The sequence below is a fragment of the Drosophila novamexicana genome, unplaced genomic scaffold (genome assembly GCF_003285875.2).
Source record: "Drosophila novamexicana strain 15010-1031.04,08,12 unplaced genomic scaffold, DnovRS2.1 tig00000739-arrow-arrow-pilon, whole genome shotgun sequence".
Taxonomy (NCBI): Eukaryota; Metazoa; Arthropoda; class Insecta; order Diptera; family Drosophilidae; genus Drosophila; species Drosophila novamexicana.
Genome location: NW_020824819.1, coordinates 857907 through 878039, shown reverse-complemented (window position 1 = coordinate 878039; position 20133 = coordinate 857907). Strand labels below are relative to the sequence as shown.

The window sequence follows — 20133 nt, the reverse complement described above, 5'->3', positions numbered from 1 at the left end:
AATTTTTCTTTCATATCACTTGGCTTGTTTCAGCGCCTCTTGGCCACAAGGTTTACCATGGTGTAAGAAGGTTATGAGGCAATAGGCTCGTTGTGCAATTGCGACATCTTCAATTCCTTAAAAGCTTTGGAAAGATTCAATAAAACAGTCATCGTATTTGTTGTCCTTTAAGTCTAGAGTTATACATTTATTTTACACGCAATACCTATCAAATTTATAAGTTTTATATGTATACATGCTTACAAGCTTTTCATTATTGTATGCATCTATAATGTGCTAATGTATATATGTATATTTGAAAAGATCAACAACGTAAAGAAAACTAAAGACTAAACTAAAAATTCACACAGTCCTTCAAGCTGGCACGCAATTTAATGCCAAAATTCAATTTTATAGATCACATTACTAGCTAATAATATAATATGCGATATATGTATATATATATGCTAAATCGACTAAAAGCTACAAGCTAAATATCTTTTATTTTAGTTGCTAGAAAACTATTTGAATTTAGTCGAGAAATATAACTTGGCCGAAAGTGCCTTAATTTAGAGCAACTGATGCAGCTTTTGGTACGCTACGCCGTTTCATGGACTACGTAAAACAATTCAACTAATGGGCGTCAGTCCTGGGAGTCGGCGAATGGATGAGTGCTCATATTGATATATATATATATATGCTAGGATTTTGCCAGCTAGGTTGTTGTTAACTGGAGGCGGCAGCAGAGGAGCTTATTGTACGACGGCCGAGCGCTTGTCGCGGTTCTTGCCACGCGTTATGGAACGTGCCTTGAAAGCGGCGGCATTCACCAGATGCTGCAAATGGATACAATTAATATTAGTTCAAGCGATTGCAAACAGTTGATATTTCACTTACGCGCTCCAACTTTGACTGTTTGACCTTGGCGTTGCCATTGATGCCAGTATTGGTGGGTCGCGGTCCCAGCTGGAAAATATCGCGTATGAATTCATTCTCCTGCAGCTGTGAGGTCATGCCGGGACCCATAACAGTGCACAGGGCCGAGTACTGATGGTGTATGGACCAGGAGTCCAATGTGAGAGCATCGTGTGCGAAACGTATATTGATCTCAGGCGAAATATCCTCCTGCATGGTCAAACAATATAAAGGCGTCATATTTAGCAAGCGTCGACACAAATTTCAGACCGAAAACTTCTAGCTCTTAACAAATTCTCTATCAACTATTTATATTAGTTTTACTCTTTCTTGAGCCGCTCAAAATTTTATGTGGAACTTAAAAAGATAATTATAAAATTCCAAAAACAAAAAAAAAATTCTTTTAGCCGACCTTCAAAATGATGCTATCCACTTATCAACACGACTATGTTCCACCGAACACGAAGCGCTACGAGTTTATGAGCCACCTCAAGACACACGACGGCTTCGGGGGGCCAAAGGTTGTGGAATGCGAATGCGTGGAGGAGGACAAGATAAAGCCGCCGGAAGACGCGGTCAAGAATTGCTCGGGCGTGGAATGGACGGGTATAGCACCGATGGGACGTTTAGTGGATCCACGTCTAATACCAACCGAACTGGCACAGGATCAGGTGGAGAAAATGGCGTTTGCCCCCGAATCGGACTGCTCGAAGCTGCAGCCGAATCGGTTTCTCAAAATATTACGCAACGTCTATCCGGATTTGTACGAGCGCCTGAAGTTAATGCCCAAGGAGGAATTGGGACGCAGGCTGGAAACGAATCGCATGTACACAACATATCAGATTGATTACTGCGACGTTAACGAGTACCCAGAGGGCATTTACGAGAGCATGAAGCCCACAGACGAAGCATCCAAAATGAAATCGGACAAACTGTTGTCGAAAAAGGAGCCTTGTTCCGAATTCCGTTCGGATGTGATGAAGCAGCTAGAGCGCGAAAATACCACCGGCTACGAAGTCAAGGACGATGAATGCGAGCAAGCCTATAAGCCATTCAAGACCACATTCTCCGATTCCTCCCAGTTCGTCAACTCGGGCAACAACTCACACTGGAAGACGGCGGGCAGCACGTTCCGCAAGTCGCCGAACTTTACCGAATACATGGACTCAATCAGCCGCAACGGCTGCATCATAATGCGCAACAAGCTGCACGATCATTCCAAGTGCCTGGCGAATCATTGCCGGCACGAGATCCGGTTCAACTGCACCGACATGAAACAATAGTCTTCAAAAGTATCTCTATAATCCCTGTTGCTTGGTTTGTACACAACTGTTTGATATGTATAAATTTAAATTATCAGATTGCAGGCCGTTTTGTTAGCTAATAATATACTATTTAGTCGGTGGCTCCGACTAAATCTATAGTCTGTCCGTGTCCAAGACTCACCTCCAGATAGCGCAAAACATCGCGGAACGTGGCGCGCTGCGCCTTGCGATCGCGTTTGGCGCGATATTTGTGCGAATCGGTGGCCAGCTGCTTGACGGCATCGCACAGCTCACCGATGTGCTCCTCCAGGAAGTTCTCATCGTGTGCACGGCCCGATTCCAGAATTAGAGCAATCGTCTCGCCAGCGGCCATTCGTACATCCAAATGCGGTGATTGCAATAGACCCAAAAACTTTTTGATAGAGCTGCAAATGTAATTAGTTCGATCAGAATCTACCATTTAGCTCTGTCTGCTCCGGCTGCTTACGGAAATTTGTGCTGTCCGGTGGTCATCAATGAGACAAAGTCGCCCGAAGGGACGAGCGTCAGCAGCAAGCCCCAAGCGGATAGAGCCTCGGCATGCAAGGCTCCGGCCTCGGCAGTGACAGAAATGGGCGTCTTGTCATCGCCGCGCAAATAGCTGCCGGCGAAGATGGTCTCGAAGAACTGCATCAGCTGCACCAGTTCGCCAATATCCTCGCAGTCCAGGAAGTTGAGCAGACCCAGAGCTGTGCAGCATTTGGCGCGTGCATCATAATTGACAGATTTATCCTGCACGGTGGTCAGCAAGAACTGATTCATGGCCTTGGACATGCCCTCCTCGCCTCCCAGCTGCAGCACCAACAGCGGCGCCAGACGTGCACCCCACATCTGCTCCTGGCCCTTGCCGCGGCGCACGCTCTTCTCCACAAAGTCCATGAGCGTCATTTTGCGATCCTCGACGAAATCGGGCATATAACGGTGCATCAGCAGCTCACAGATAGCCTGCAATGCCTGGACGCGTGTCTGTGCCGACTTCTCGGTGGCCTGTTCCAGAGCCTTTTCGAATTTCTCCTCGAAGCGCTCGTTGGCCAGATCCTCGGCTGCCTCCGAAGAGGCGATCTCCGAGACGTGCGAATAAACGCTCACATTGTCAAAGGATTCGTCCTCCGAATTGGAGTCGTTGGTGCGGCCTGCTAAAGTTTTTTAAAATGCTTGCATTAACGAGCTATTCAAACTGTAGGTTTCTTGAATTTAATGTGTTTAATCATTTCCGCTGCTATTTAAACTGATCCCAACAGTTGTTCGATCGCGCTGCTAATCAAGCTGTTCCCACTGTTACCTCGCTGTACATACTCAGATGACTGGCAGTGCTATCTAAACTGTTAAATCACTATTCCCACTGTTGCCTCACTGTCAAATTATTTGCGATCTCATCGCTACACAAACTGTTAACACATTTATTTCGTGTGATATAATATAACTTGTTTAAACTGATCCCAAGGCAGGTCTAACAGTTGTTTGATCGCGCTGCTAAATCATGCTGTTAATGCAAAGTGCATACATGACTGTTAAATGACTATTCCCACTGTTACCTCACTGTACATACTTTGATGACTGGCAGTGCTATCTAAACTGTTAAATCACTCTATTCCCACTGTTGCTTCACTGTCAAATTATTTGCGTTCTCATCGTTACTCAAACTGTTAACACATTCTTTCTTGTGATATGACTCAGCTCTCACGAGAGAGTTATATTAATGTGTGTGTGTGCATGTACATATATGTGCAATATACATACAAAGCAACAATTTCTAGTACCTTAATTTTCCGCTTGACAGCGATATTTTTGGCATGTGTATGTGTGCGTATATCAAAAATACAATTACACGTATGCATGTGTATTTTAATTTGTAGGTACGAGCACAACAAAAGTAATTGAATGCGCATTGGCATTTTTGGGGCAATTGTACGACCTTCAAATGAAAATGTTGTGCAACAAGTTTTACCGTTTGTTGTTACCAAAGAAAAACTCGCTTAACTTTCTATATACACAACAATTTTCACTTAGCAGCTGACTACCGATTTGGGACAAAACAATTTCCGCCATTGAGTTTTCATTTTCCCATTGCAGGGAAAGGCATACACACACATTTGTGTATATGCATGTGTGTATGTATCTCGACAAAAACAAAATTGTTGCTTGTGTTGCAATCACAACAACAGCCTGAACAGCTGTTGGAAAAACCAACTGTGATTTGAAAGTTGTTTGGTAAGTTGGGGTTGAGTGCTGCTCTGAGCTTCCTCTGAGAGAGGAAGCGCTGCTCTGGCCATAATTTGAGTGCCTTAATAAAAGGAGAACCCTTTTGTAGGCAGCTGCTTCCGCATAAGAAGCCCTATTTTGCTAGAAGCATGCAATGCTTATTTATAAATATAACCTACTAATACATACAGACATGCTGCTTGCCTGCGATTAATTACATTTACAAAAAGAAATATACATACATATATAAATACGTACAGCTGTGTGCTGCTTTGTGTATTTCTTGATAAGCTGGCATTGAACGTTCACACTTGTACAGTGTGGCCGTACACTGAACTGGCCGCAGAGTCTATGCGCTATTAAAGACATTTTGCAAAAAGGCAAATTTACAATAACAATTGATGTTGTTTTGAATAATTTCAATATATCTCCCAAGTTGCTTTAACTAACTAATAAACAAGCAGTCCCAACTATAAGTCTGTAAGCCAAGTGTGCTGATCAACAGAGTCGCCCTAAATACATATATGCCCTCGCAGGGTATTACAGCATTCGAATTGACGACATTTAACCGTTGGATTTTCTTCGTTTTTGCTCTGCTTCAGCAGCTGAGCGCGTGCAAAGCTTTTGCCAGCGCAGCAAAACACAAAAATATATATTTCGATGATTGCCAAACAGGTTGGAGGCGAAAGCTTTTGAAGCCAACGAAATGTATATTTCATGCTATTTGAATGAGTAATGCCTGCGAGAGCGCTGTGTGCAAAAGGTCAATAAAATAATTTTCAGCTGGCTACACTTCTTAACACAGTCCCACAACACCCACGACATCTTTAAAATTTTCTTTGTGACTCACCTTTGCCTCCTGCTTTTTTATTACGACGCGGCATATTGTTGTTGTTGTTGTTGCTGTTGTTGCGCTGACGAATTTTGTGTTTGGTTTTACTTTGGCTGATCTTGACTACGATCGCTGTTATTTTCGGCACACACACACACAAACTCAAGCCTTGTTGGGCAGTGTCCTTTTGCGCGAGAGCGTGAGAGAGTCTACACAAAAAAATCTACACACGCGCTTGGCGGCAACTATTGGCGGCACTGGCACGTGTTCTCTGCTTTTATTGATTTTCTATGCGTTGGGCGTTCAGGAATTTAGGTTAGAATTTTGGATGTTATGGGGAGTTCTTAATCTTTATGTGCTTTGTTTAAAGTGCAAGACTGTTAATCAAGACGCAGCTATGCAAAAGCTTTTATGCTTCCAATATTGTCTTTGTTGCTGGGCCTGCTGTTGCCTTTTGTTGCACAACACGCGTTTGGAAATGTTGAGAACTGATACCGAACTGAACGTTGTTGATTTGAACGCGCGTTTTTTATTTATGCACTGCTGATGTTGCTGCTCCTGATTATAAAAATGCTGGTCGTCGCTTTGTGTTGACACAAATTTCATGTTTAATTGCAATTGAATATCGTTGCTACTTCCTTGGCCTTGAGACTGACTGTGTCTGACGTCGACAGCGCCGCCTTTTTTCCGAGGGTGTATAACGAGTTGTGAAATTGTTTGCTTAGGCGTTTGCGGTTTCGTTGCTATTGACTCTTTTTTTTTAATATGCACGTATGCACGGCTTTAGCTTTGATTATTGCAGCTTTTCCAAAAGCTCTGCGTCGTTGGTGTGTTGTTAAAATAATGCAAATAATTAAGCACTTTTCGTATTGCTGAAGTTGACGAAATTATAATGACACATTCGGAGCAGTGTTGAGCAGCGTTTAATGTGCTTATCGCAAAAGAGTTATCGAACTAATATCATTGCGCATCTGCGCAAGATGCCACGAAATAAAAATAAAAACCCCATTCATTATTTTTGTTATGAAATTCCGACGGCAAGGGTTTCCCCACTTAGATTTTAATTAAAAATAAACCTTTTTGAAAAGAACAGTGCATAAAGAAGCATTTATGACATTTTCCGGTACTGTAACCAGCTGTTGGCTTACAAGGTGGCGCCAAAGTTTTGAATTAAATTTTTAAGTCAATATATAAACCAACTTATTTTTTCTATTTTGTTTATTATTGCAAACCACAATAAACAAATATCACTTTTATAATATAATTTTGTTATATTTTTTTCTCAAAACATCTGCTTTGTTATCGATTATTTGAAATCAATCAAATCAAAATCAATTTGTATAATACAAGCGTTTATATCTATTTTTGTACTCCCCATGTATTTAATGAAAGATATAAAGAGATATTTTCTTAAATGAGAAATATTCTGTCAATGGATTCGTAACTTTTCACCTAATTAATATTTGATCAACCCAATTGGAAAATTCATTCAAATGAGTTGCAGCAACACCCTGTATTTGTCATCGATATTCACAAATCCCAATTTTAATGCATTTATCGCAATTATCAATATATCGATATATATAGTCTCACCCACATTCATTCCCAAGTCTGTTTATTTTTATTGCAAAACGAATTTAAAAACAAGTAGTCGTTAGGCAGCAAAGCATCGGCTGCTGCTCGGTGTTCATATAAACAATTTGCATTAAATGCCAATTATTAATTGTTATCAGCGATGCTTGTTTGCTAAACACAAATGCAGCAGCAGCAATAATTTGTATTGAACTTCGACTCCTCAGAACTCGAACTTTGTCATTTCTCTTCACACACGCACGCACACACACACATGCAGTTGCCAGCGTCAGTCGATGTGAATCAATAACAAAACCCCAACAACAACAACAACAACAACGAGGACAAAAACACTGCCCGAGAGAAGCTTACAGCGTCATTTTTGGGTGTCTGCACTTGCACAAGATAATTAGGTAATTTGTAAACTGCTTGCGACAGCATCAGCGCCATTCACCTGCGTGTTGGCGTTCGTTGTTAAATGTTCAGGCCATGCGGATGCGACGAAGTGGGGGGGGAAATATTCACAATTATCGCTGAACCTTAACCGTTGTATCTGTATCTAATCTAATGTTTATAGCCAGCTGAATTTGAATTTGTATTTCAGCAGCTATTGCAAGCGATGGCTAGCATTGAGGAGCGTTTCCAGGCGGCTGTCAACGTGATCAAGGGTCTGCCCAAGAATGGTCCCTATCAGCCCAGCATGAGCATGATGCTCAAGTTCTATGGACTCTTCAAGCAGGCGTCGGAGGGCAATTGCTCGCCAAAAAAGCCGCCCTTCTGGGATGTAGTTGGGCGTGCCAAATGGGATGCATGGAACAGCAATCGCAATTTGAGCAAGGAGCAGGCTATGCAGCGCTATGTGGAAAGTCTGCAGGAAATCATTGAGACCATGTCGTTTACGGAAAATGTGCAAAACTTTGTCGGCAGCCTGGAGGGCCTGACCAATATCAATTTGGATGAACTGGAGCTGATATCGCCGGGTATGCGTGAGCTGGCCGAATCGCATCCCAATTCGCCGTTCCATTCGCGCACAAACAGTCCACAGCATGGCAGCAGCTCCAATGGAGTTGGTGTGGTGGATGCGCCCATCGTTGCCACGTCCACGGAGACCCTGACCAATGGCCACCTGACGCCGCTGACCAATGGCTACACAAGCAAATCAAGCAACGGCTACGCAGCACATGACTCGAGCAGCAACAACAATTATACAAGCAGCAGCAGCGTGGCCATTGTGGAGCCCTCCGATGACGAGTACGATGATCCCTACGAAACGATGCTGCCCCAGGAGCTCACAGAAGCGATAACACACAACACGGATCTGCTGCGACAAATACAGAACACAGTGGCCAGCATGAACACCGATATGGCTGCAGTGCAGCAGCGGGTGCGCTGCATGGAGCAGTCTCTGCTGGAGCTGCGCACTGCACAAAAGACGCAGTCAGCAGCCGGACGAAAACAGCCAGCCTGGTGGCTCTTCAAGGATATTTCGCCATTGTGGTTTGCAGTTCTGGTGCTGTGGCCCTTCCTGGTGCGACGCCTCGCGCGGATGGTGGAGAGCAGACGCCGCTGACGGCGCAAAGCATTAGATTAGCCTTTTCGGTATGGTAGTTAAATTGTAAGTACAAATAGTAGACGGCAAATAAATCAATTTCCTAATCTTATCAGTAAATTCCATTGAGTAAATTCTTAACTTATTAATTTGATCAATAACTCTCAACTTCTTGCAGATACTCACGGTTATGGGGACGAGCTTTGTCTGGCTTGCTTTTATTCTCGAACGCGTTACACTTCTTGTACAGAGAGTTGGCCTTGTATTTAGTTTCTTAAGATTATCCAGTTGCAATATGTATATTTTATATGTAGTCTGTGTGTATATGTACTTTTTATGTTTGTAACAAACGAGCACACATAAGCTATTAGTGGCACATTCCCCTTCCCCGATCAACATGTTTAGTTCGTAAGACAAAAGTTTTGTGCATTTTGCCCAGGCTGGGCGCGCTTTTGCTTGGTCCCACAGCGTTGCCTCTTCCCTGAGAGACTGGGGCAAATGGTTGTAAAACAATTTGATTTGTTGTTAATTATAATTTTGTAATAAAGTCATGTAAAATGCAGAATATCACAATTCGGCTGTCATGGAATACTTCTAGTTCTGCGGCTGAGCAGTGATGCGCAAATAGCTTTTGCCCGAGGGCACCTGGATCGTCTCCACCCCGTTAGGAAAAAGCTGCGGCACATCGGCAGCCTGCACTGTGGGCAGCACCATGCACTGGCCGCCCGGCTGCCAATCCGCGGGCGTGGCCACGCTCTTTGTTTGTGTCAACTTGAGCGAGTCGACAACGCGCAGAATTTCACTGCCAGAACAGAGTACAATTCAGTTAATGGTCAAGTTGAAATACAAATTTAAAGCTCACTCGAAATTGCGACCAGTTGTGGCTGGGTATAAAATAGAGAGACGCAGCTTCTTCTTGTCGTCTATAACGAAGACGGCGCGACAGGTGAGCGGTATGCCCGCAGCATTCAGCTCATCCTTGTCCAGCATATTCAACTTGACAGCCAGCTCGCGCTTATCGTCCGCAATAATGGGATAATCGAAGCTTGCCAGCTCTGGAAGAAACCAAGAATTAGGAGGCAGTTCTCATGTAGCACGTCCTATAACTTACTGCCATAGCTTTTGATGTCCTCGATCCAAGCGTTGTGGGACTCTGCCGTGTCACAGGACAGAGCAATCGGTTTAATGCCGCGCTTCTGAAATTCCGGAATCAATTGGGCAACCCGTGCAAGCTCTGTGGTGCACACGGGCGTGAAATCTGCCGGGTGCGAGAAGAGGATGGCCCAGCTGTCGGCCATCCAGTCATAGAAATCTATTTTTCCCAGATTGGTCTGAGCCTCAAAGTTGGGAAACGGATCACCAATGTTAAGAGCTTTGGGCGACATTTTAAAAAATGTAACAAATTAATTGAACGAAAAGAAGCAATTAAGAAAGTTCTGCAGCTGACAGACTATCGATGCCAATGCTCGGCTTCTTAGCGATAGTTGGTTATCGATAGTTAGTTATCGCTTATATCGTTTGCACATTTATCAGCAATCAACCAAAACAAACACTTTAACTCAACAGTTCAGTTTAAAAATATACATATTTAACAAAAAACAGGCTACCAAGCAACATGTCTGATCTTAGCATCAGCGGAACTCAGGTGCAGCCACAGCCCCCGCCACCTGTCGCCGAACCCTTTCGCATAACAACGAATGCGCCACAAATGATTGATGCAAACCTGACGGAGGGACGTCGAAAGCTTCAGAAGTGGCTGGGACGCGTCTTGCGAATCGTTATTACCGACGGACGTGTATTGGTTGGTTTCTTCAACTGCACGGATCGGGATGCCAACATTGTGTTGTCCATGTGCGCCGAGTATCTGGTGGAGGGACAAGAGCCTCGTCTGCTGGGCAACGTCATGGTGGCCAAGAAGCATATTGTGTCTCTGAACATTGACGAGCCCAGGCCCTCATCAATTATTTGAGTATCCTTTTAAATATTGTAAGAATATAAGTGCTCCATACATGTGTTAATATGTATAAACAGCGAACAAAAAAAGTATGGCAACATCGTAGTCGTTTGTGGACTACCTATGCATGTTAGTCCGTTTAAGAATAAAAGTAATATCAAATCATGAATATACACATGACTAAAAACGCTGTCTATTCATTTGCTTAATTTGGTAAACAAACATTTTAATAAAATTAAAGAATTTAAATGTTTAAAGCAGGGTCTCTTACTTATTTCAATCACTGTAAGAATTGTCATTGTTTTTATGTTAGTCAATGTAAATGGCAATACGCCGCGTTGCCAACTACATTTCAAACTAGCTGCTATATATTTAATCTTTTAGCTTTTGCCTATAAGTAAATGTGAATATTTTGCTAAATATTCTAAAATTAATTGCCAAACAATTCTACACTGAACATATATTTAATCAAATCGAATCTTTTTAAAATTGATGGCAAGTCAGCTGCAAGTGCGGTATTTTTTTTAGTTTGTATTCGAGCATGGATTTTTTAGTACATTTATTCTCAGCCGCAAACAGCAACAACTAAATTGTTGAAAGGCGTTATTAATAATGTCAACACAGCAGTAGAGCAATTAATTGCTAAAAATCAACACTCAATTGAACACAATCAGCAATGGATTTCACGAGCTTCGTCAAGCCTTCAAACGGAGGCGCCGGCGGCGATACTGAGAACGCCGACACCAGCAAATTACAATTTTGGAAGCACGTCGAGTATATTGAGAACCATGGCAAACAGGAGGACGACTACGAGTATTGCATGACCGAGTTCCTGCGCATGTCGGGCATTTACTGGGGCGTCACTGCGCTGGACATAATGGACCAGCTGGACCGGCTGGACCGCAAGTCCATCATTGAGTTCGTGAAGCGCTGCCAGTGTCCGATAAGCGGGGGCTTTGCTCCCTGCGAGGGCCACGATCCGCACATGCTGTACACGCTGTCCGCGGTGCAGGTGCTGTCCACATACGACGCGCTGGACGTGATCGATTGCGATGCGGTGGTTCGCTATGTTGTGGGTCTGCAGCAGCCGGATGGCAGCTTCTTTGGCGACAAGTGGGGCGAGGTGGATACTCGGTTTAGCTTCTGTGCGGTGGCCACGCTGGCGCTGCTCAAGCGCATGGAGCAGAGCATAGATGTGGACAAAGCGGTTAAGTTTGTTATGTCGTGCTGCAATCAAACGGATGGCGGCTTTGGCTCCAAACCGGGCGCTGAGTCACATGCGGGTGAGTCATGGATATTCATTATTTGTCTGAAACCAAACAATTATAATCTGCGTCGCTTGCAGGACTCATTTATTGCTGCGTGGGCTTCCTGTCGATTACACAGCAGCTGCATCTGTTGGACGTGGATAAGTTGGGCTGGTGGCTGTGCGAGCGACAGCTGCCCTCGGGCGGACTCAACGGTCGTCCCGAGAAGCTGCCCGATGTCTGCTACTCCTGGTGGGTGCTCTCATCGCTGACCATTATGGGGCGGCTGCATTGGATTAGCGCCGAGAAGCTGCAGCAGTTCATTCTCTCCTGTCAGGACACGGAGACGGGCGGCTTCTCTGATCGCACCGGCAACATGCCAGACATATTCCACACGCTCTTCGGCATTGGCGGCCTCTCGCTGTTGGGCCATTCCGGACTCAAGGCGATCAATCCGACGTTCTGCATGCCGCAGTATATTATCGACAGGCTGGGCATTCAGCCGCAGGTTCTGACGCATGCGTAGGCATCCAATGCAGTTATTGATATTAAGACAAAAGCTATAGCCAATGTTATATGATTAATTTATAAAGCGTACCTCACGCATCTTATGCTACCTTAAAGCAACCCAAAACAGATTCAACTAGACAGATTCACAGTTCATTTTTCTTTGTATCCTACACCCATTTTGAACAAATTATGCTTGTTATGCATTTATATATATTTAGCTGTATTTTTAAATACATATATAAAGCATATTCTAATGTTTCATAAGCAAGCCATGTAAAAGTTTTCTGTATTTGTAATTATAGAGCAAATCTAAATAAAGACACTATTTTATTATCGCATGCGAATAAAGATATTTGCACTGGTCAGAGAGCAACAAGAATTAGGCCTTTCATTCGGGCAAGAATTTTCGTTTAGGAACTTAGACTTCGATATGTTATAGTTAATCCAAGGAATTGTTGTTGCCAATTTGGTGAAAATAAAAAATTATAGAGTATCCAATTCAACAATTTTATTTTGTTTTTAAAATAACAAATATATGCGTGTAAAATTTCAAATTTTTATATTTTTTAATATTAAACAATTTAAAAATTAGATATGTATGCAGATAATATATACATTAGGAAAATATTGAGTGTAAGACTAATACGATATCGTGGCATATTAATTACATACAAAAGAAAATATAATCACACAAAAATCTGAATTACAAACTAGAAGAACGAAGTGTAGTCACAGTGCGGCCTTCATATAAATGAAAAATAAATGAATTCGCTTTCAATTAAAGACAATTGAAATGAATTTATAGCGCATAAATATATTAACTGGCCAGCAGAAGGCTGTCTATGTGTGTGTGTGCGAGTGTGTGTGTGTGTGTGTGTGTGTGTGTGTGTGTGTGTGTAGTATACTTCGATGCACGTCTAAGGCACTCTAGAAACAATTTCAGCTATATATATTCGCCTACACACTAATAGAAGGAGAACTAGGAATTATTGAACTTCTCATCGCTGGTCAGCACATTGTAGGCACATCCTAATGCCCAAGAGATTTCATGGCCGTCAATCTTTTTGTAAAGCTGCGCAAATAAACAAGAAAAAAAACGAATTAGCAGAATTCTAAACAAATGATGTTCATTTATGACACACACCTTTACTTTCTTGCTGTCGTTAAGACCGAATCCTTCGCGCAGCAGCACCGAGATGAAGGTCAAATCGAAGCACATGAATGGCTGCTCATCATTGGGTATGGCACAGATTTCCTGGGCCTTCTTGCGATAGCCCTCCACGGTTGTCTCGCCGCCGGCCGTGGGATCAACCAGACCCGATTCGATGGCGCGCTCAAAGTAGTAGCTAAATGCGGCTACTGCATGCTGTTTGAGCGTGAAGGGTTTTGGCTTGACCAATGGCATTACCTTGCTCTTGACCAGCTCCAGGCATGCGTCAAAGTCAACGACCGGCTGCTCGGCGCTGGATTTGCTGTTCTCCTTGCCGCTGACCTGGTACTTGACATTGCCGTACACCCAGGTGCGATTGGCAATGATGGGATTGACGCAGACGCTCTCCACCACAGTCTCCTCGGCGCTGTAGCCCTTGGTGAAGACAGCATGGCGTGCGGCCATTAGGCCCAGGCCCAGATAGCTGTGCGTAAACACATTTATCTTCTTGTTGGAGGTGACCACCTCGTGCATATACTTGTCGTAGACGGGCACCTGTTCGGGATCTGTGGGCGAGAAGGTGACCTGCGTGCTGCCGCCGCCCAAGTCCAGGGCAGCTGCCTGGTTCGTCTTGGACAGACGGCCCAGCAGAAAGTTAACGGTGAACCAGCTGAAGATGCCCTCGTCCGTGCCATTCATAATCTCGACGGCATCAATGTCCACACTAAACTCGGACTTGGCGAACAAATCGCGCACCGCATTCAGCAGATTCTCTGCCTTGCTCTGTGGCAGCAGCCGCAAGCCAGCCGTCGCCTTCAGCACCAGCGGCGTGGACGACCAATGCTCCTTGGGTATAAAGGCACGCGCCTCGTCCAGCAGCAGCTTAATGGAGTGTGCGCCCTCGGCTGGATTATCGGCGAACGAGCTAAGGCCGGGCTTGCGCTCCTTAAACAGCTCCTCATACAGCACCAGCTTGTTGTCAATGAAGCTGCGATTGAACTTGTACGCCAGGACGCGGCTGCCCGTCGAGCCGGCGTCTATGATGGCCGCATACTGAACCTTGCTGTAGCCCAGCTTGGAGGCCAGACGCGCCAGATACGGGCTTGCATTGTCGGACACGGCGCCTGCATGGTGGTTGTTGTTGTGATTATGTGTCGTCGGTTTGGTTGTGGAACGTGGCGCATTTGGTTTTGCGTGATGCGGCGATTCATGAAAGGGGACGGTAACAGTGGGAAAATCAGAGGTTTTAGTTAGTTTCGGCACAATTGGCGTCGGGGTTTTAGCAAAATACAATTGATACACACCAAAAACAAAGAGCAGCAGGACCACGGACACAATCAAACACAGAAATGATACTTTTAGGCCGCTGGTCACACCGCCACGTCCATTTCCGTTTCCGGCGCCGCTGCCTTTGCGTCGATTCGCCGGCGCCACTTTATCCTCGCTGGCCAGCTGCATTATAAGCAAACGTACAAAATAAACAGTATTAATATAGTTAGCTTGTTCCGTTAATATATATATATATACATATATGTATAGAGTCAAATGTGTTAAATAATTGTTGCTACCAGCTTGTATTCGTATCTCATTGCGCTGCGTTTGCTATCTATAAATAACCAGCATTTTCCTTAAAACACATGCTGGCAGCTTCGTCAATTGTTTGCACTTGTCTGTCTGTTTTGGGTTTGTTTCTTTTTCGCTTCCAATGCGCTTGACAATTTCGGTTTCTTATCGCACAATTGGCCAATGTATTTGTTGTTGTTGCTTTTCAAGCATTGAGGGCTGCCCAACATTTAGTTATCGATAACTTGCGCAGCCAGGGCTGCATTACACCAATGAGCTTTGCTAACTGTGCTAATGATCTAAATCTGTGATTTAGAACGTTGCAGCCATTGAATTGTTATAAAACATGTTTTGAATATTATTTTGAATCATTTCAATGAGAAAACCTAAAGACTACTTATTAATTTTTTATGAAATTTAGTTCAGCAAACTTTATCGCATCAGATGCCAAAGCTAATAATGATGAGTGCGCATTTATTTTACACTAACAGAGCACAAAATAAACATTTGACACGCTCATTACACACATACTTAACATTTATTTATACATACATATGTGTATATTAATATTCAAGTCTAGTTTCGCATTATGTTATATAATGAATGAGTAATTTTCTATCAATAAGTAATTAGCATGAGAACTTGAGAGTCATGCTAGGTTACAATATTTGTAGCGCTTTTTTGTTTTCTCTTCAAAAAACCAAGCGAAGGTTATCTTTTGTGTGTAGATTTGTAGACTACGATAAGATATTCGTACCATTTGGAGAGCTTGTCAAATTTGTAGAGTTAAGTGCAGAGTCTTTTGGCTTGAACAAATATTGTTGTTGAAACCACAAAGACAACTAACGAAATTGCCATTCAATTATTTAAACAAGTGTAAGTGCACAAATAAATTAAACTAAACTAACAGAACCCAAAGACGACTCTGAACTGTGGACTGTCATTTAATTGGCAACTGCAATTGCTTGAATTGAATTCATTTGCAATGTCAATGCGGAAAATTCACTTGCAACTTTGTGAATTTCGACAGCTGCGCCAAGGTGGAGGCGCCTTTTAATCAATAAACTAAGAAATACCTAACAAAAAATCAATTGATAATTGAGACGTGCGACCGGGACAGGCTTGTTTTAGTAAGGCTTTTCGCTTATCAAGAGAGAAACGCACACAGCTTAGCTTATCACTCGGCATTGTAAAAATAGCTCTGTTTGAGTATTTCATCAGACGTAACGAGTCTAACAACAGCTATCGTTATGCAAATATCGGTATTGTGGCCGGCGCACAAGGGTTAAGCTGCGCACAAGGGTTAAGCTGCGAACACCATCCAACGCGGTTTGAACCTGTTTTGCGCTGCGCCCACAAATTGGTTGTTGAACATCATCATTAGAGAGCAATTTATCTCATGAAAATAGATGACCTTGCTGGTTGGGGGAGAAAATAAAAAAAAAAACTGCCGAATACAAGCGTAATTTAACCGGCCGGTCAATTTGTATTTATTATGTGAAAATATCATTCAAATGCGTTATTTCGTCATTTTAAGCTCATTTACAAGTATAATTCAAGTTGTTTCGTCAGCTTTTCAATCACACGCACCTCGTATTACGCGATTTTTTAATCAACATAATCATGATTGATTTTGAAAATGATTAAAAATACGTTTTATACGAATATAATACATACAAAAATTATCTAAACGAGAGCTTTCCAATCTCTTATCTCCTTTGTTACATGTTTTTCCCATCTCTATAAATGGAAGCAGGACACCGGCAATCAAACGTTTACGAATCTCACCCAAAGAAGAGTTCTAAAATCAAGATTCAAAACATTTGCAGCACTGTGCCGGCTATTAACTGTTATAATTCAAGGCAATTAAAGTCTAGGCCAGTTGTTCACACATGTTTAGATCAGTTTTGTGCTCATCTCTATCTAGACGATCATATGGCAGCCGGGCACGCGAAACGAATTGAAATTGTTAGGAAAATTGTTGTTTGGGCAGCAACAATCAATTGTGTATGTAAATAAACTTGGCACAATAAACGCAAAGCATTAGCTTCAATTTCCGCATTTAATTGTGTGTGTGTGTGTGTTGAAAAACGCGCCGAAATTGGCATTTAAAACAATGTCGTAGCGTTGCCCTTTAACCTTAGCTCACCTTTCTCTTTCGCACATCGCTGGTTGTCATTGTGTTGATATATTTGTACTAAGTTGTGTAAAATCTATAAACGTTATTCACTAACACATTCGTATATGTTTGGCAATTAGTGACCGCTCACTAGAACAAAATCGCTTTTGTGTTATGCTTAAAAACTAAGAATAATTAAATGGCATCAACCACCACGTTGCGCACGAAATGGCGTACTAAATTCAACTAAAGATTGGTAATCAGCTGTTGCTGTTTGTACGGGCCGTAGTAGTGTTGTATAGTATCATGCTGAAAATTAATGGTCACCCTAACAACCTGTTAATACTGTCTATAACAAGCTATCCACAAAAAGGCTTAAATGGAATTGGTTTATACAACCGTCTATTTTAGTTTTCCGCTAATTATGGGCCACATGGACTTATTTAGTTTATACAATATTTCTACATTGTTTGCCATAATATTCAAAATGTTTTGCATATAAAGAAATATTATGAATCACTGTCATATAGTTGGTATTTTGTGCTGATAGATTTGGTACTATGGTATTTCTTGTTGAATTGTCTAATTTAGAGATTTTTCGGGGCTGGTCACTCTTAAATTTTTGTTTTCTTTTGAGTTTCTAGATTTTGAGATCCGGCCACACTTGGGTTAGTACCAAAACAAATGCCGAGCGAAGAAGTTGCGCGCGTGTCTGTGTTACGCCGCGAGCGTTGTGGAAAAAAGTATTTTTCAGAATTTCGTTATACTGTGCAAAACAAATACAACTAGCACAAAATAAATAAAAAGTAATTTCTATAAATATATATGACACAAAAGTAGAAAAGAATTTCAAAAAAATAAACAACATACCGAGAGCCAATACGAATTGTTGTGCATGTTTTTGTTGCAGAATCGGCTGTCTCTCGTATGAGTATGTGTATGTGTGTGTGTGTTTTGTGCTTGTGTGCGTATGTCGACTGTAAGTGCATGTGTAGTGGAATTAAAAATGCAAGCAATCGCATTAAAATAAGCGTAATGCATAAATAAAGTTTTAGCTGCATAAAAAACAGAACCAAAGGCAAATGTTAATTCACGCAGTGTAAAACAACAAAAGTAGCAAAGCTAACAACAAATGTGGGGCCATTCGTGTGCGGTTGTGTATGTATGGGTGTGAGTGTGTGTAACAACGACGACAAGAGCGCAATAAGATAAAATTGAAGGTTATTCTCTACAAAAAAAAAAAAAAAAACAAGTGCCTGTGTATATGTGTGTGAGAGAAAGATAGTGTAGAGAGCGAGAGAGAGAGGCACACACAAAAATGGGGAGAGCGCACGCTCGCTCGAAGAAAGCAGCGCACAAAAGCAAATGCTGAAAATGTCAATAAACTCTGCAAAGGTGAGGAAAAACGCAACGCAAGAGTAGCTTGGCAGCGGCAGCGGCAGCGGCAGAGACAGAGGCAGCGTTCTGCTGCCGTGTAAAATGAAACCCAGAGCAACAGCAGCAAAGAAAGCAGCCAACAAGCAAGTGCGCAAAAAAAAAAACGACCCACACTTAGGCATACACACACACATGCATGCGTTAACATTTATAAAGAAAGCGCTCGTACGTGTGATTCTTATTGGATGGCGTTGCAAAAAAATATCTGGTTTTTAGCTTGCAGCTTCCGCGTTTGGCAGCGCGTTGCAACTTCAACAGTTGCCGTTTTGCAGCATTTTGTTTATTTACTTTTTGTCAATTTGCTGCTCGGTCGCTCGTTAACCCAAAACTCACACACACACATACAATCAGCGACACTGAATGATTAATTTACCGTTAATAATTCACAGGTGAAAAAATAAATATATATATAAAAAACAGCGGCATTCATTGTGCAATAATATTATCGTTCGCGTTATTGTGCAAATATTTTTTATAAAACCATTTTTACAACAACAAATGTCTGAATTATATGCATTAAAAATGCATAACATGTGCATAGAAAATTAATTACAGTTTTTAATACAAAAAAAAAAAAATTAAATTAATTAAAATTTACACAAAATGATGTAAACAATTTTTATTGTAAACAACTAAAACAATTTCAAATTAAGCGAGAAATTTAATTCTGACATTTGGGCAACGCGGCAACATTTTAGGGAATATCCAATACAAATCTTATTAGACTGAAAACAAGCACAATTGGAATATTAATTTTAAAATTTTGAATGGTAAGTAAAAAGGAAATACATTTGTTTTTTATAATTTAAGATAATAGGAGTTATTGAAAAGCTGCCGAATAAGTTTTTAAGTTGCTTAAAATGAAAGCGAATTAAGCTGAATGTGTCTTAAAACATTGTAAGATTCATTTCCATATAAATACTATTGCGTTTAGCTTATATATGACAAAGCAAATTTCAAACCTGGGTTTGGGCACGTGTCAAATCGAGTTCACGAACCGAACCTTAAGCCAGGATTTTTTTGGTTGATGCAAATCTGATTTTGTTGCTTTAACCGTGATTCACAGAGATATTCATATCGATAATTAGCAAATGGGAATGACTATAAATTAAAATGTCTAAAAGTAAATGTAAAACTAAATCGGAAAAGGTAAACCGCATAAGAAATATGAAACTCTACTTTCAAATATTATACGATTAATATTTAACTGCGAGTCAATTTGAACTTTCTTGCCAAACAAATGAATCGATTGTCGATATCTTGTGTGTTTCAAAAAGGAAACCTTTTTTGTATATTTTATTATTATTATTAAGATTAACCGTAAAACATTCATATTATAAATAATACTATAACTAATTGCCACAAAAGATCGATAGCGTCCTTCAGCTCTTTTTGTATGTTAGATCAAAAGTGGAGCACTAAAATGAATTGAATGCATGAGATACATTTGTTAGCTTAGCTTTTGGCCTTTAACCAATATTTGCGCACACTTAACGCACTCTGGGCGGGCTCTGGCTGGGCTCGGGTTGGGCTCTGTTCGGGCTCTGGGTCCAACATCCACTTGAGCATTAACCACAAAAGCCTCTCCAGCAGCCAAATGAAAACAATTTAATTAACGCCCAATTGCGAGCGCAGCTCCTACCCGGGCCAGAGCCGAGCGAAGCACTTCACTTGAAGCAGTGAAATGTAACGGCGCCTTTGGTCACTTGAACTACTTTCTTGGGTCTGACTCATGGCTCGGACGGATCGGACGGGTCGGACAGATCCGATGGGATCTGGTGGACTGCGAGTGCGAGTGCG

At 42.0% G+C, this 20133-nt stretch overlaps 8 protein-coding genes across 13 annotated transcripts in view; 5 read left to right on the top strand and 3 right to left on the bottom strand.

The window, feature by feature from the left end:
- Positions 1-166: 166 nt before the first annotated feature.
- Positions 167-6093, bottom strand: LOC115763337 (interferon-related developmental regulator 2). Of its 2 annotated transcripts, none has more exons than XM_030705844.1 (5): positions 5251-6093; positions 2647-3331; positions 2341-2584; positions 877-1104; positions 167-815 (listed from the first exon to the last, which is right to left on the bottom strand). In XM_030705844.1, the coding sequence occupies exons 1-5, from the start codon at positions 5282-5284 to the stop codon at positions 732-734; spliced, it is 1275 nt and encodes a 424-aa protein (XP_030561704.1). In that variant the 5' UTR covers positions 5285-6093; the 3' UTR covers positions 167-731. The 2 variants fall into 2 exon arrangements, with proteins under 2 accessions (XP_030561704.1, XP_030561703.1); XM_030705843.1 differs by having other exon boundaries at positions 2647-3334; positions 5251-6092.
- LOC115763338 lies at positions 1184-2255 on the top strand. Its single transcript, XM_030705845.1, has one exon. It carries the CDS (start codon positions 1314-1316, stop codon positions 2175-2177), a length of 864 nt encoding a protein of 287 aa, XP_030561705.1. The 5' UTR covers positions 1184-1313; the 3' UTR covers positions 2178-2255.
- A 756-nt stretch (positions 6094-6849) lies between the features above and the next one.
- On the top strand, positions 6850-8926 carry LOC115763368 (acyl-CoA-binding domain-containing protein 5). Of its 3 annotated transcripts, none has more exons than XM_030705897.1 (3): positions 6850-7217; positions 7412-8419; positions 8532-8926. In XM_030705897.1, exon 2 carries the CDS (start codon positions 7424-7426, stop codon positions 8372-8374), a length of 951 nt encoding a protein of 316 aa, XP_030561757.1. In that variant the 5' UTR covers positions 6850-7217; positions 7412-7423; the 3' UTR covers positions 8375-8419; positions 8532-8926. The 3 variants fall into 3 exon arrangements, with proteins under 3 accessions (XP_030561757.1, XP_030561758.1, XP_030561759.1); XM_030705898.1 differs by having other exon boundaries at positions 7409-8419; XM_030705899.1 differs by having other exon boundaries at positions 7382-8419.
- On the bottom strand, positions 8619-9797 carry LOC115763369 (peroxiredoxin-6). The gene is made up of 3 exons (XM_030705900.1): positions 9465-9797; positions 9216-9408; positions 8619-9155 (listed from the first exon to the last, which is right to left on the bottom strand). The coding sequence occupies exons 1-3, from the start codon at positions 9736-9738 to the stop codon at positions 8948-8950; spliced, it is 675 nt and encodes a 224-aa protein (XP_030561760.1). The 5' UTR covers positions 9739-9797; the 3' UTR covers positions 8619-8947.
- Positions 9798-9880: 83 nt separating this feature from the next.
- Positions 9881-10493, top strand: LOC115763370 (N-alpha-acetyltransferase 38-B, NatC auxiliary subunit). Its single transcript, XM_030705901.1, has one exon. It carries the CDS (start codon positions 9969-9971, stop codon positions 10320-10322), a length of 354 nt encoding a protein of 117 aa, XP_030561761.1. The 5' UTR covers positions 9881-9968; the 3' UTR covers positions 10323-10493.
- Positions 10494-10779: 286 nt separating this feature from the next.
- LOC115763349 (geranylgeranyl transferase type-2 subunit beta) lies at positions 10780-12539 on the top strand. The gene is made up of 2 exons (XM_030705867.1): positions 10780-11590; positions 11653-12539. Exons 1-2 carry the CDS (start codon positions 10984-10986, stop codon positions 12078-12080), a joined length of 1035 nt encoding a protein of 344 aa, XP_030561727.1. The 5' UTR covers positions 10780-10983; the 3' UTR covers positions 12081-12539.
- Positions 12540-12900: 361 nt separating this feature from the next.
- LOC115763348 (ectonucleoside triphosphate diphosphohydrolase 5) lies at positions 12901-17149 on the bottom strand. Of its 3 annotated transcripts, none has more exons than XM_030705864.1 (4): positions 16927-17139; positions 14519-14666; positions 13209-14338; positions 12901-13136 (listed from the first exon to the last, which is right to left on the bottom strand). In XM_030705864.1, the coding sequence occupies exons 1-4, from the start codon at positions 16954-16956 to the stop codon at positions 13044-13046; spliced, it is 1401 nt and encodes a 466-aa protein (XP_030561724.1). In that variant the 5' UTR covers positions 16957-17139; the 3' UTR covers positions 12901-13043. The 3 variants fall into 3 exon arrangements, with proteins under 3 accessions (XP_030561724.1, XP_030561725.1, XP_030561723.1); XM_030705865.1 differs by lacking the exon at positions 16927-17139 and adding an exon at positions 14783-15115; XM_030705863.1 differs by having other exon boundaries at positions 13209-14666; positions 16927-17149.
- Positions 17150-18943: 1794 nt separating this feature from the next.
- The window catches only part of LOC115763518 (nuclear hormone receptor FTZ-F1 beta), a 28880-nt gene continuing 27690 nt past the window's right edge, over positions 18944-20133 (top strand). Inside the window, exon 1 of the mRNA XM_030706120.1 lies at positions 18944-19103. The gene's annotated coding sequence lies outside the window, so the exon portion shown is untranslated. The remainder of the gene's footprint in view (positions 19104-20133) is intronic.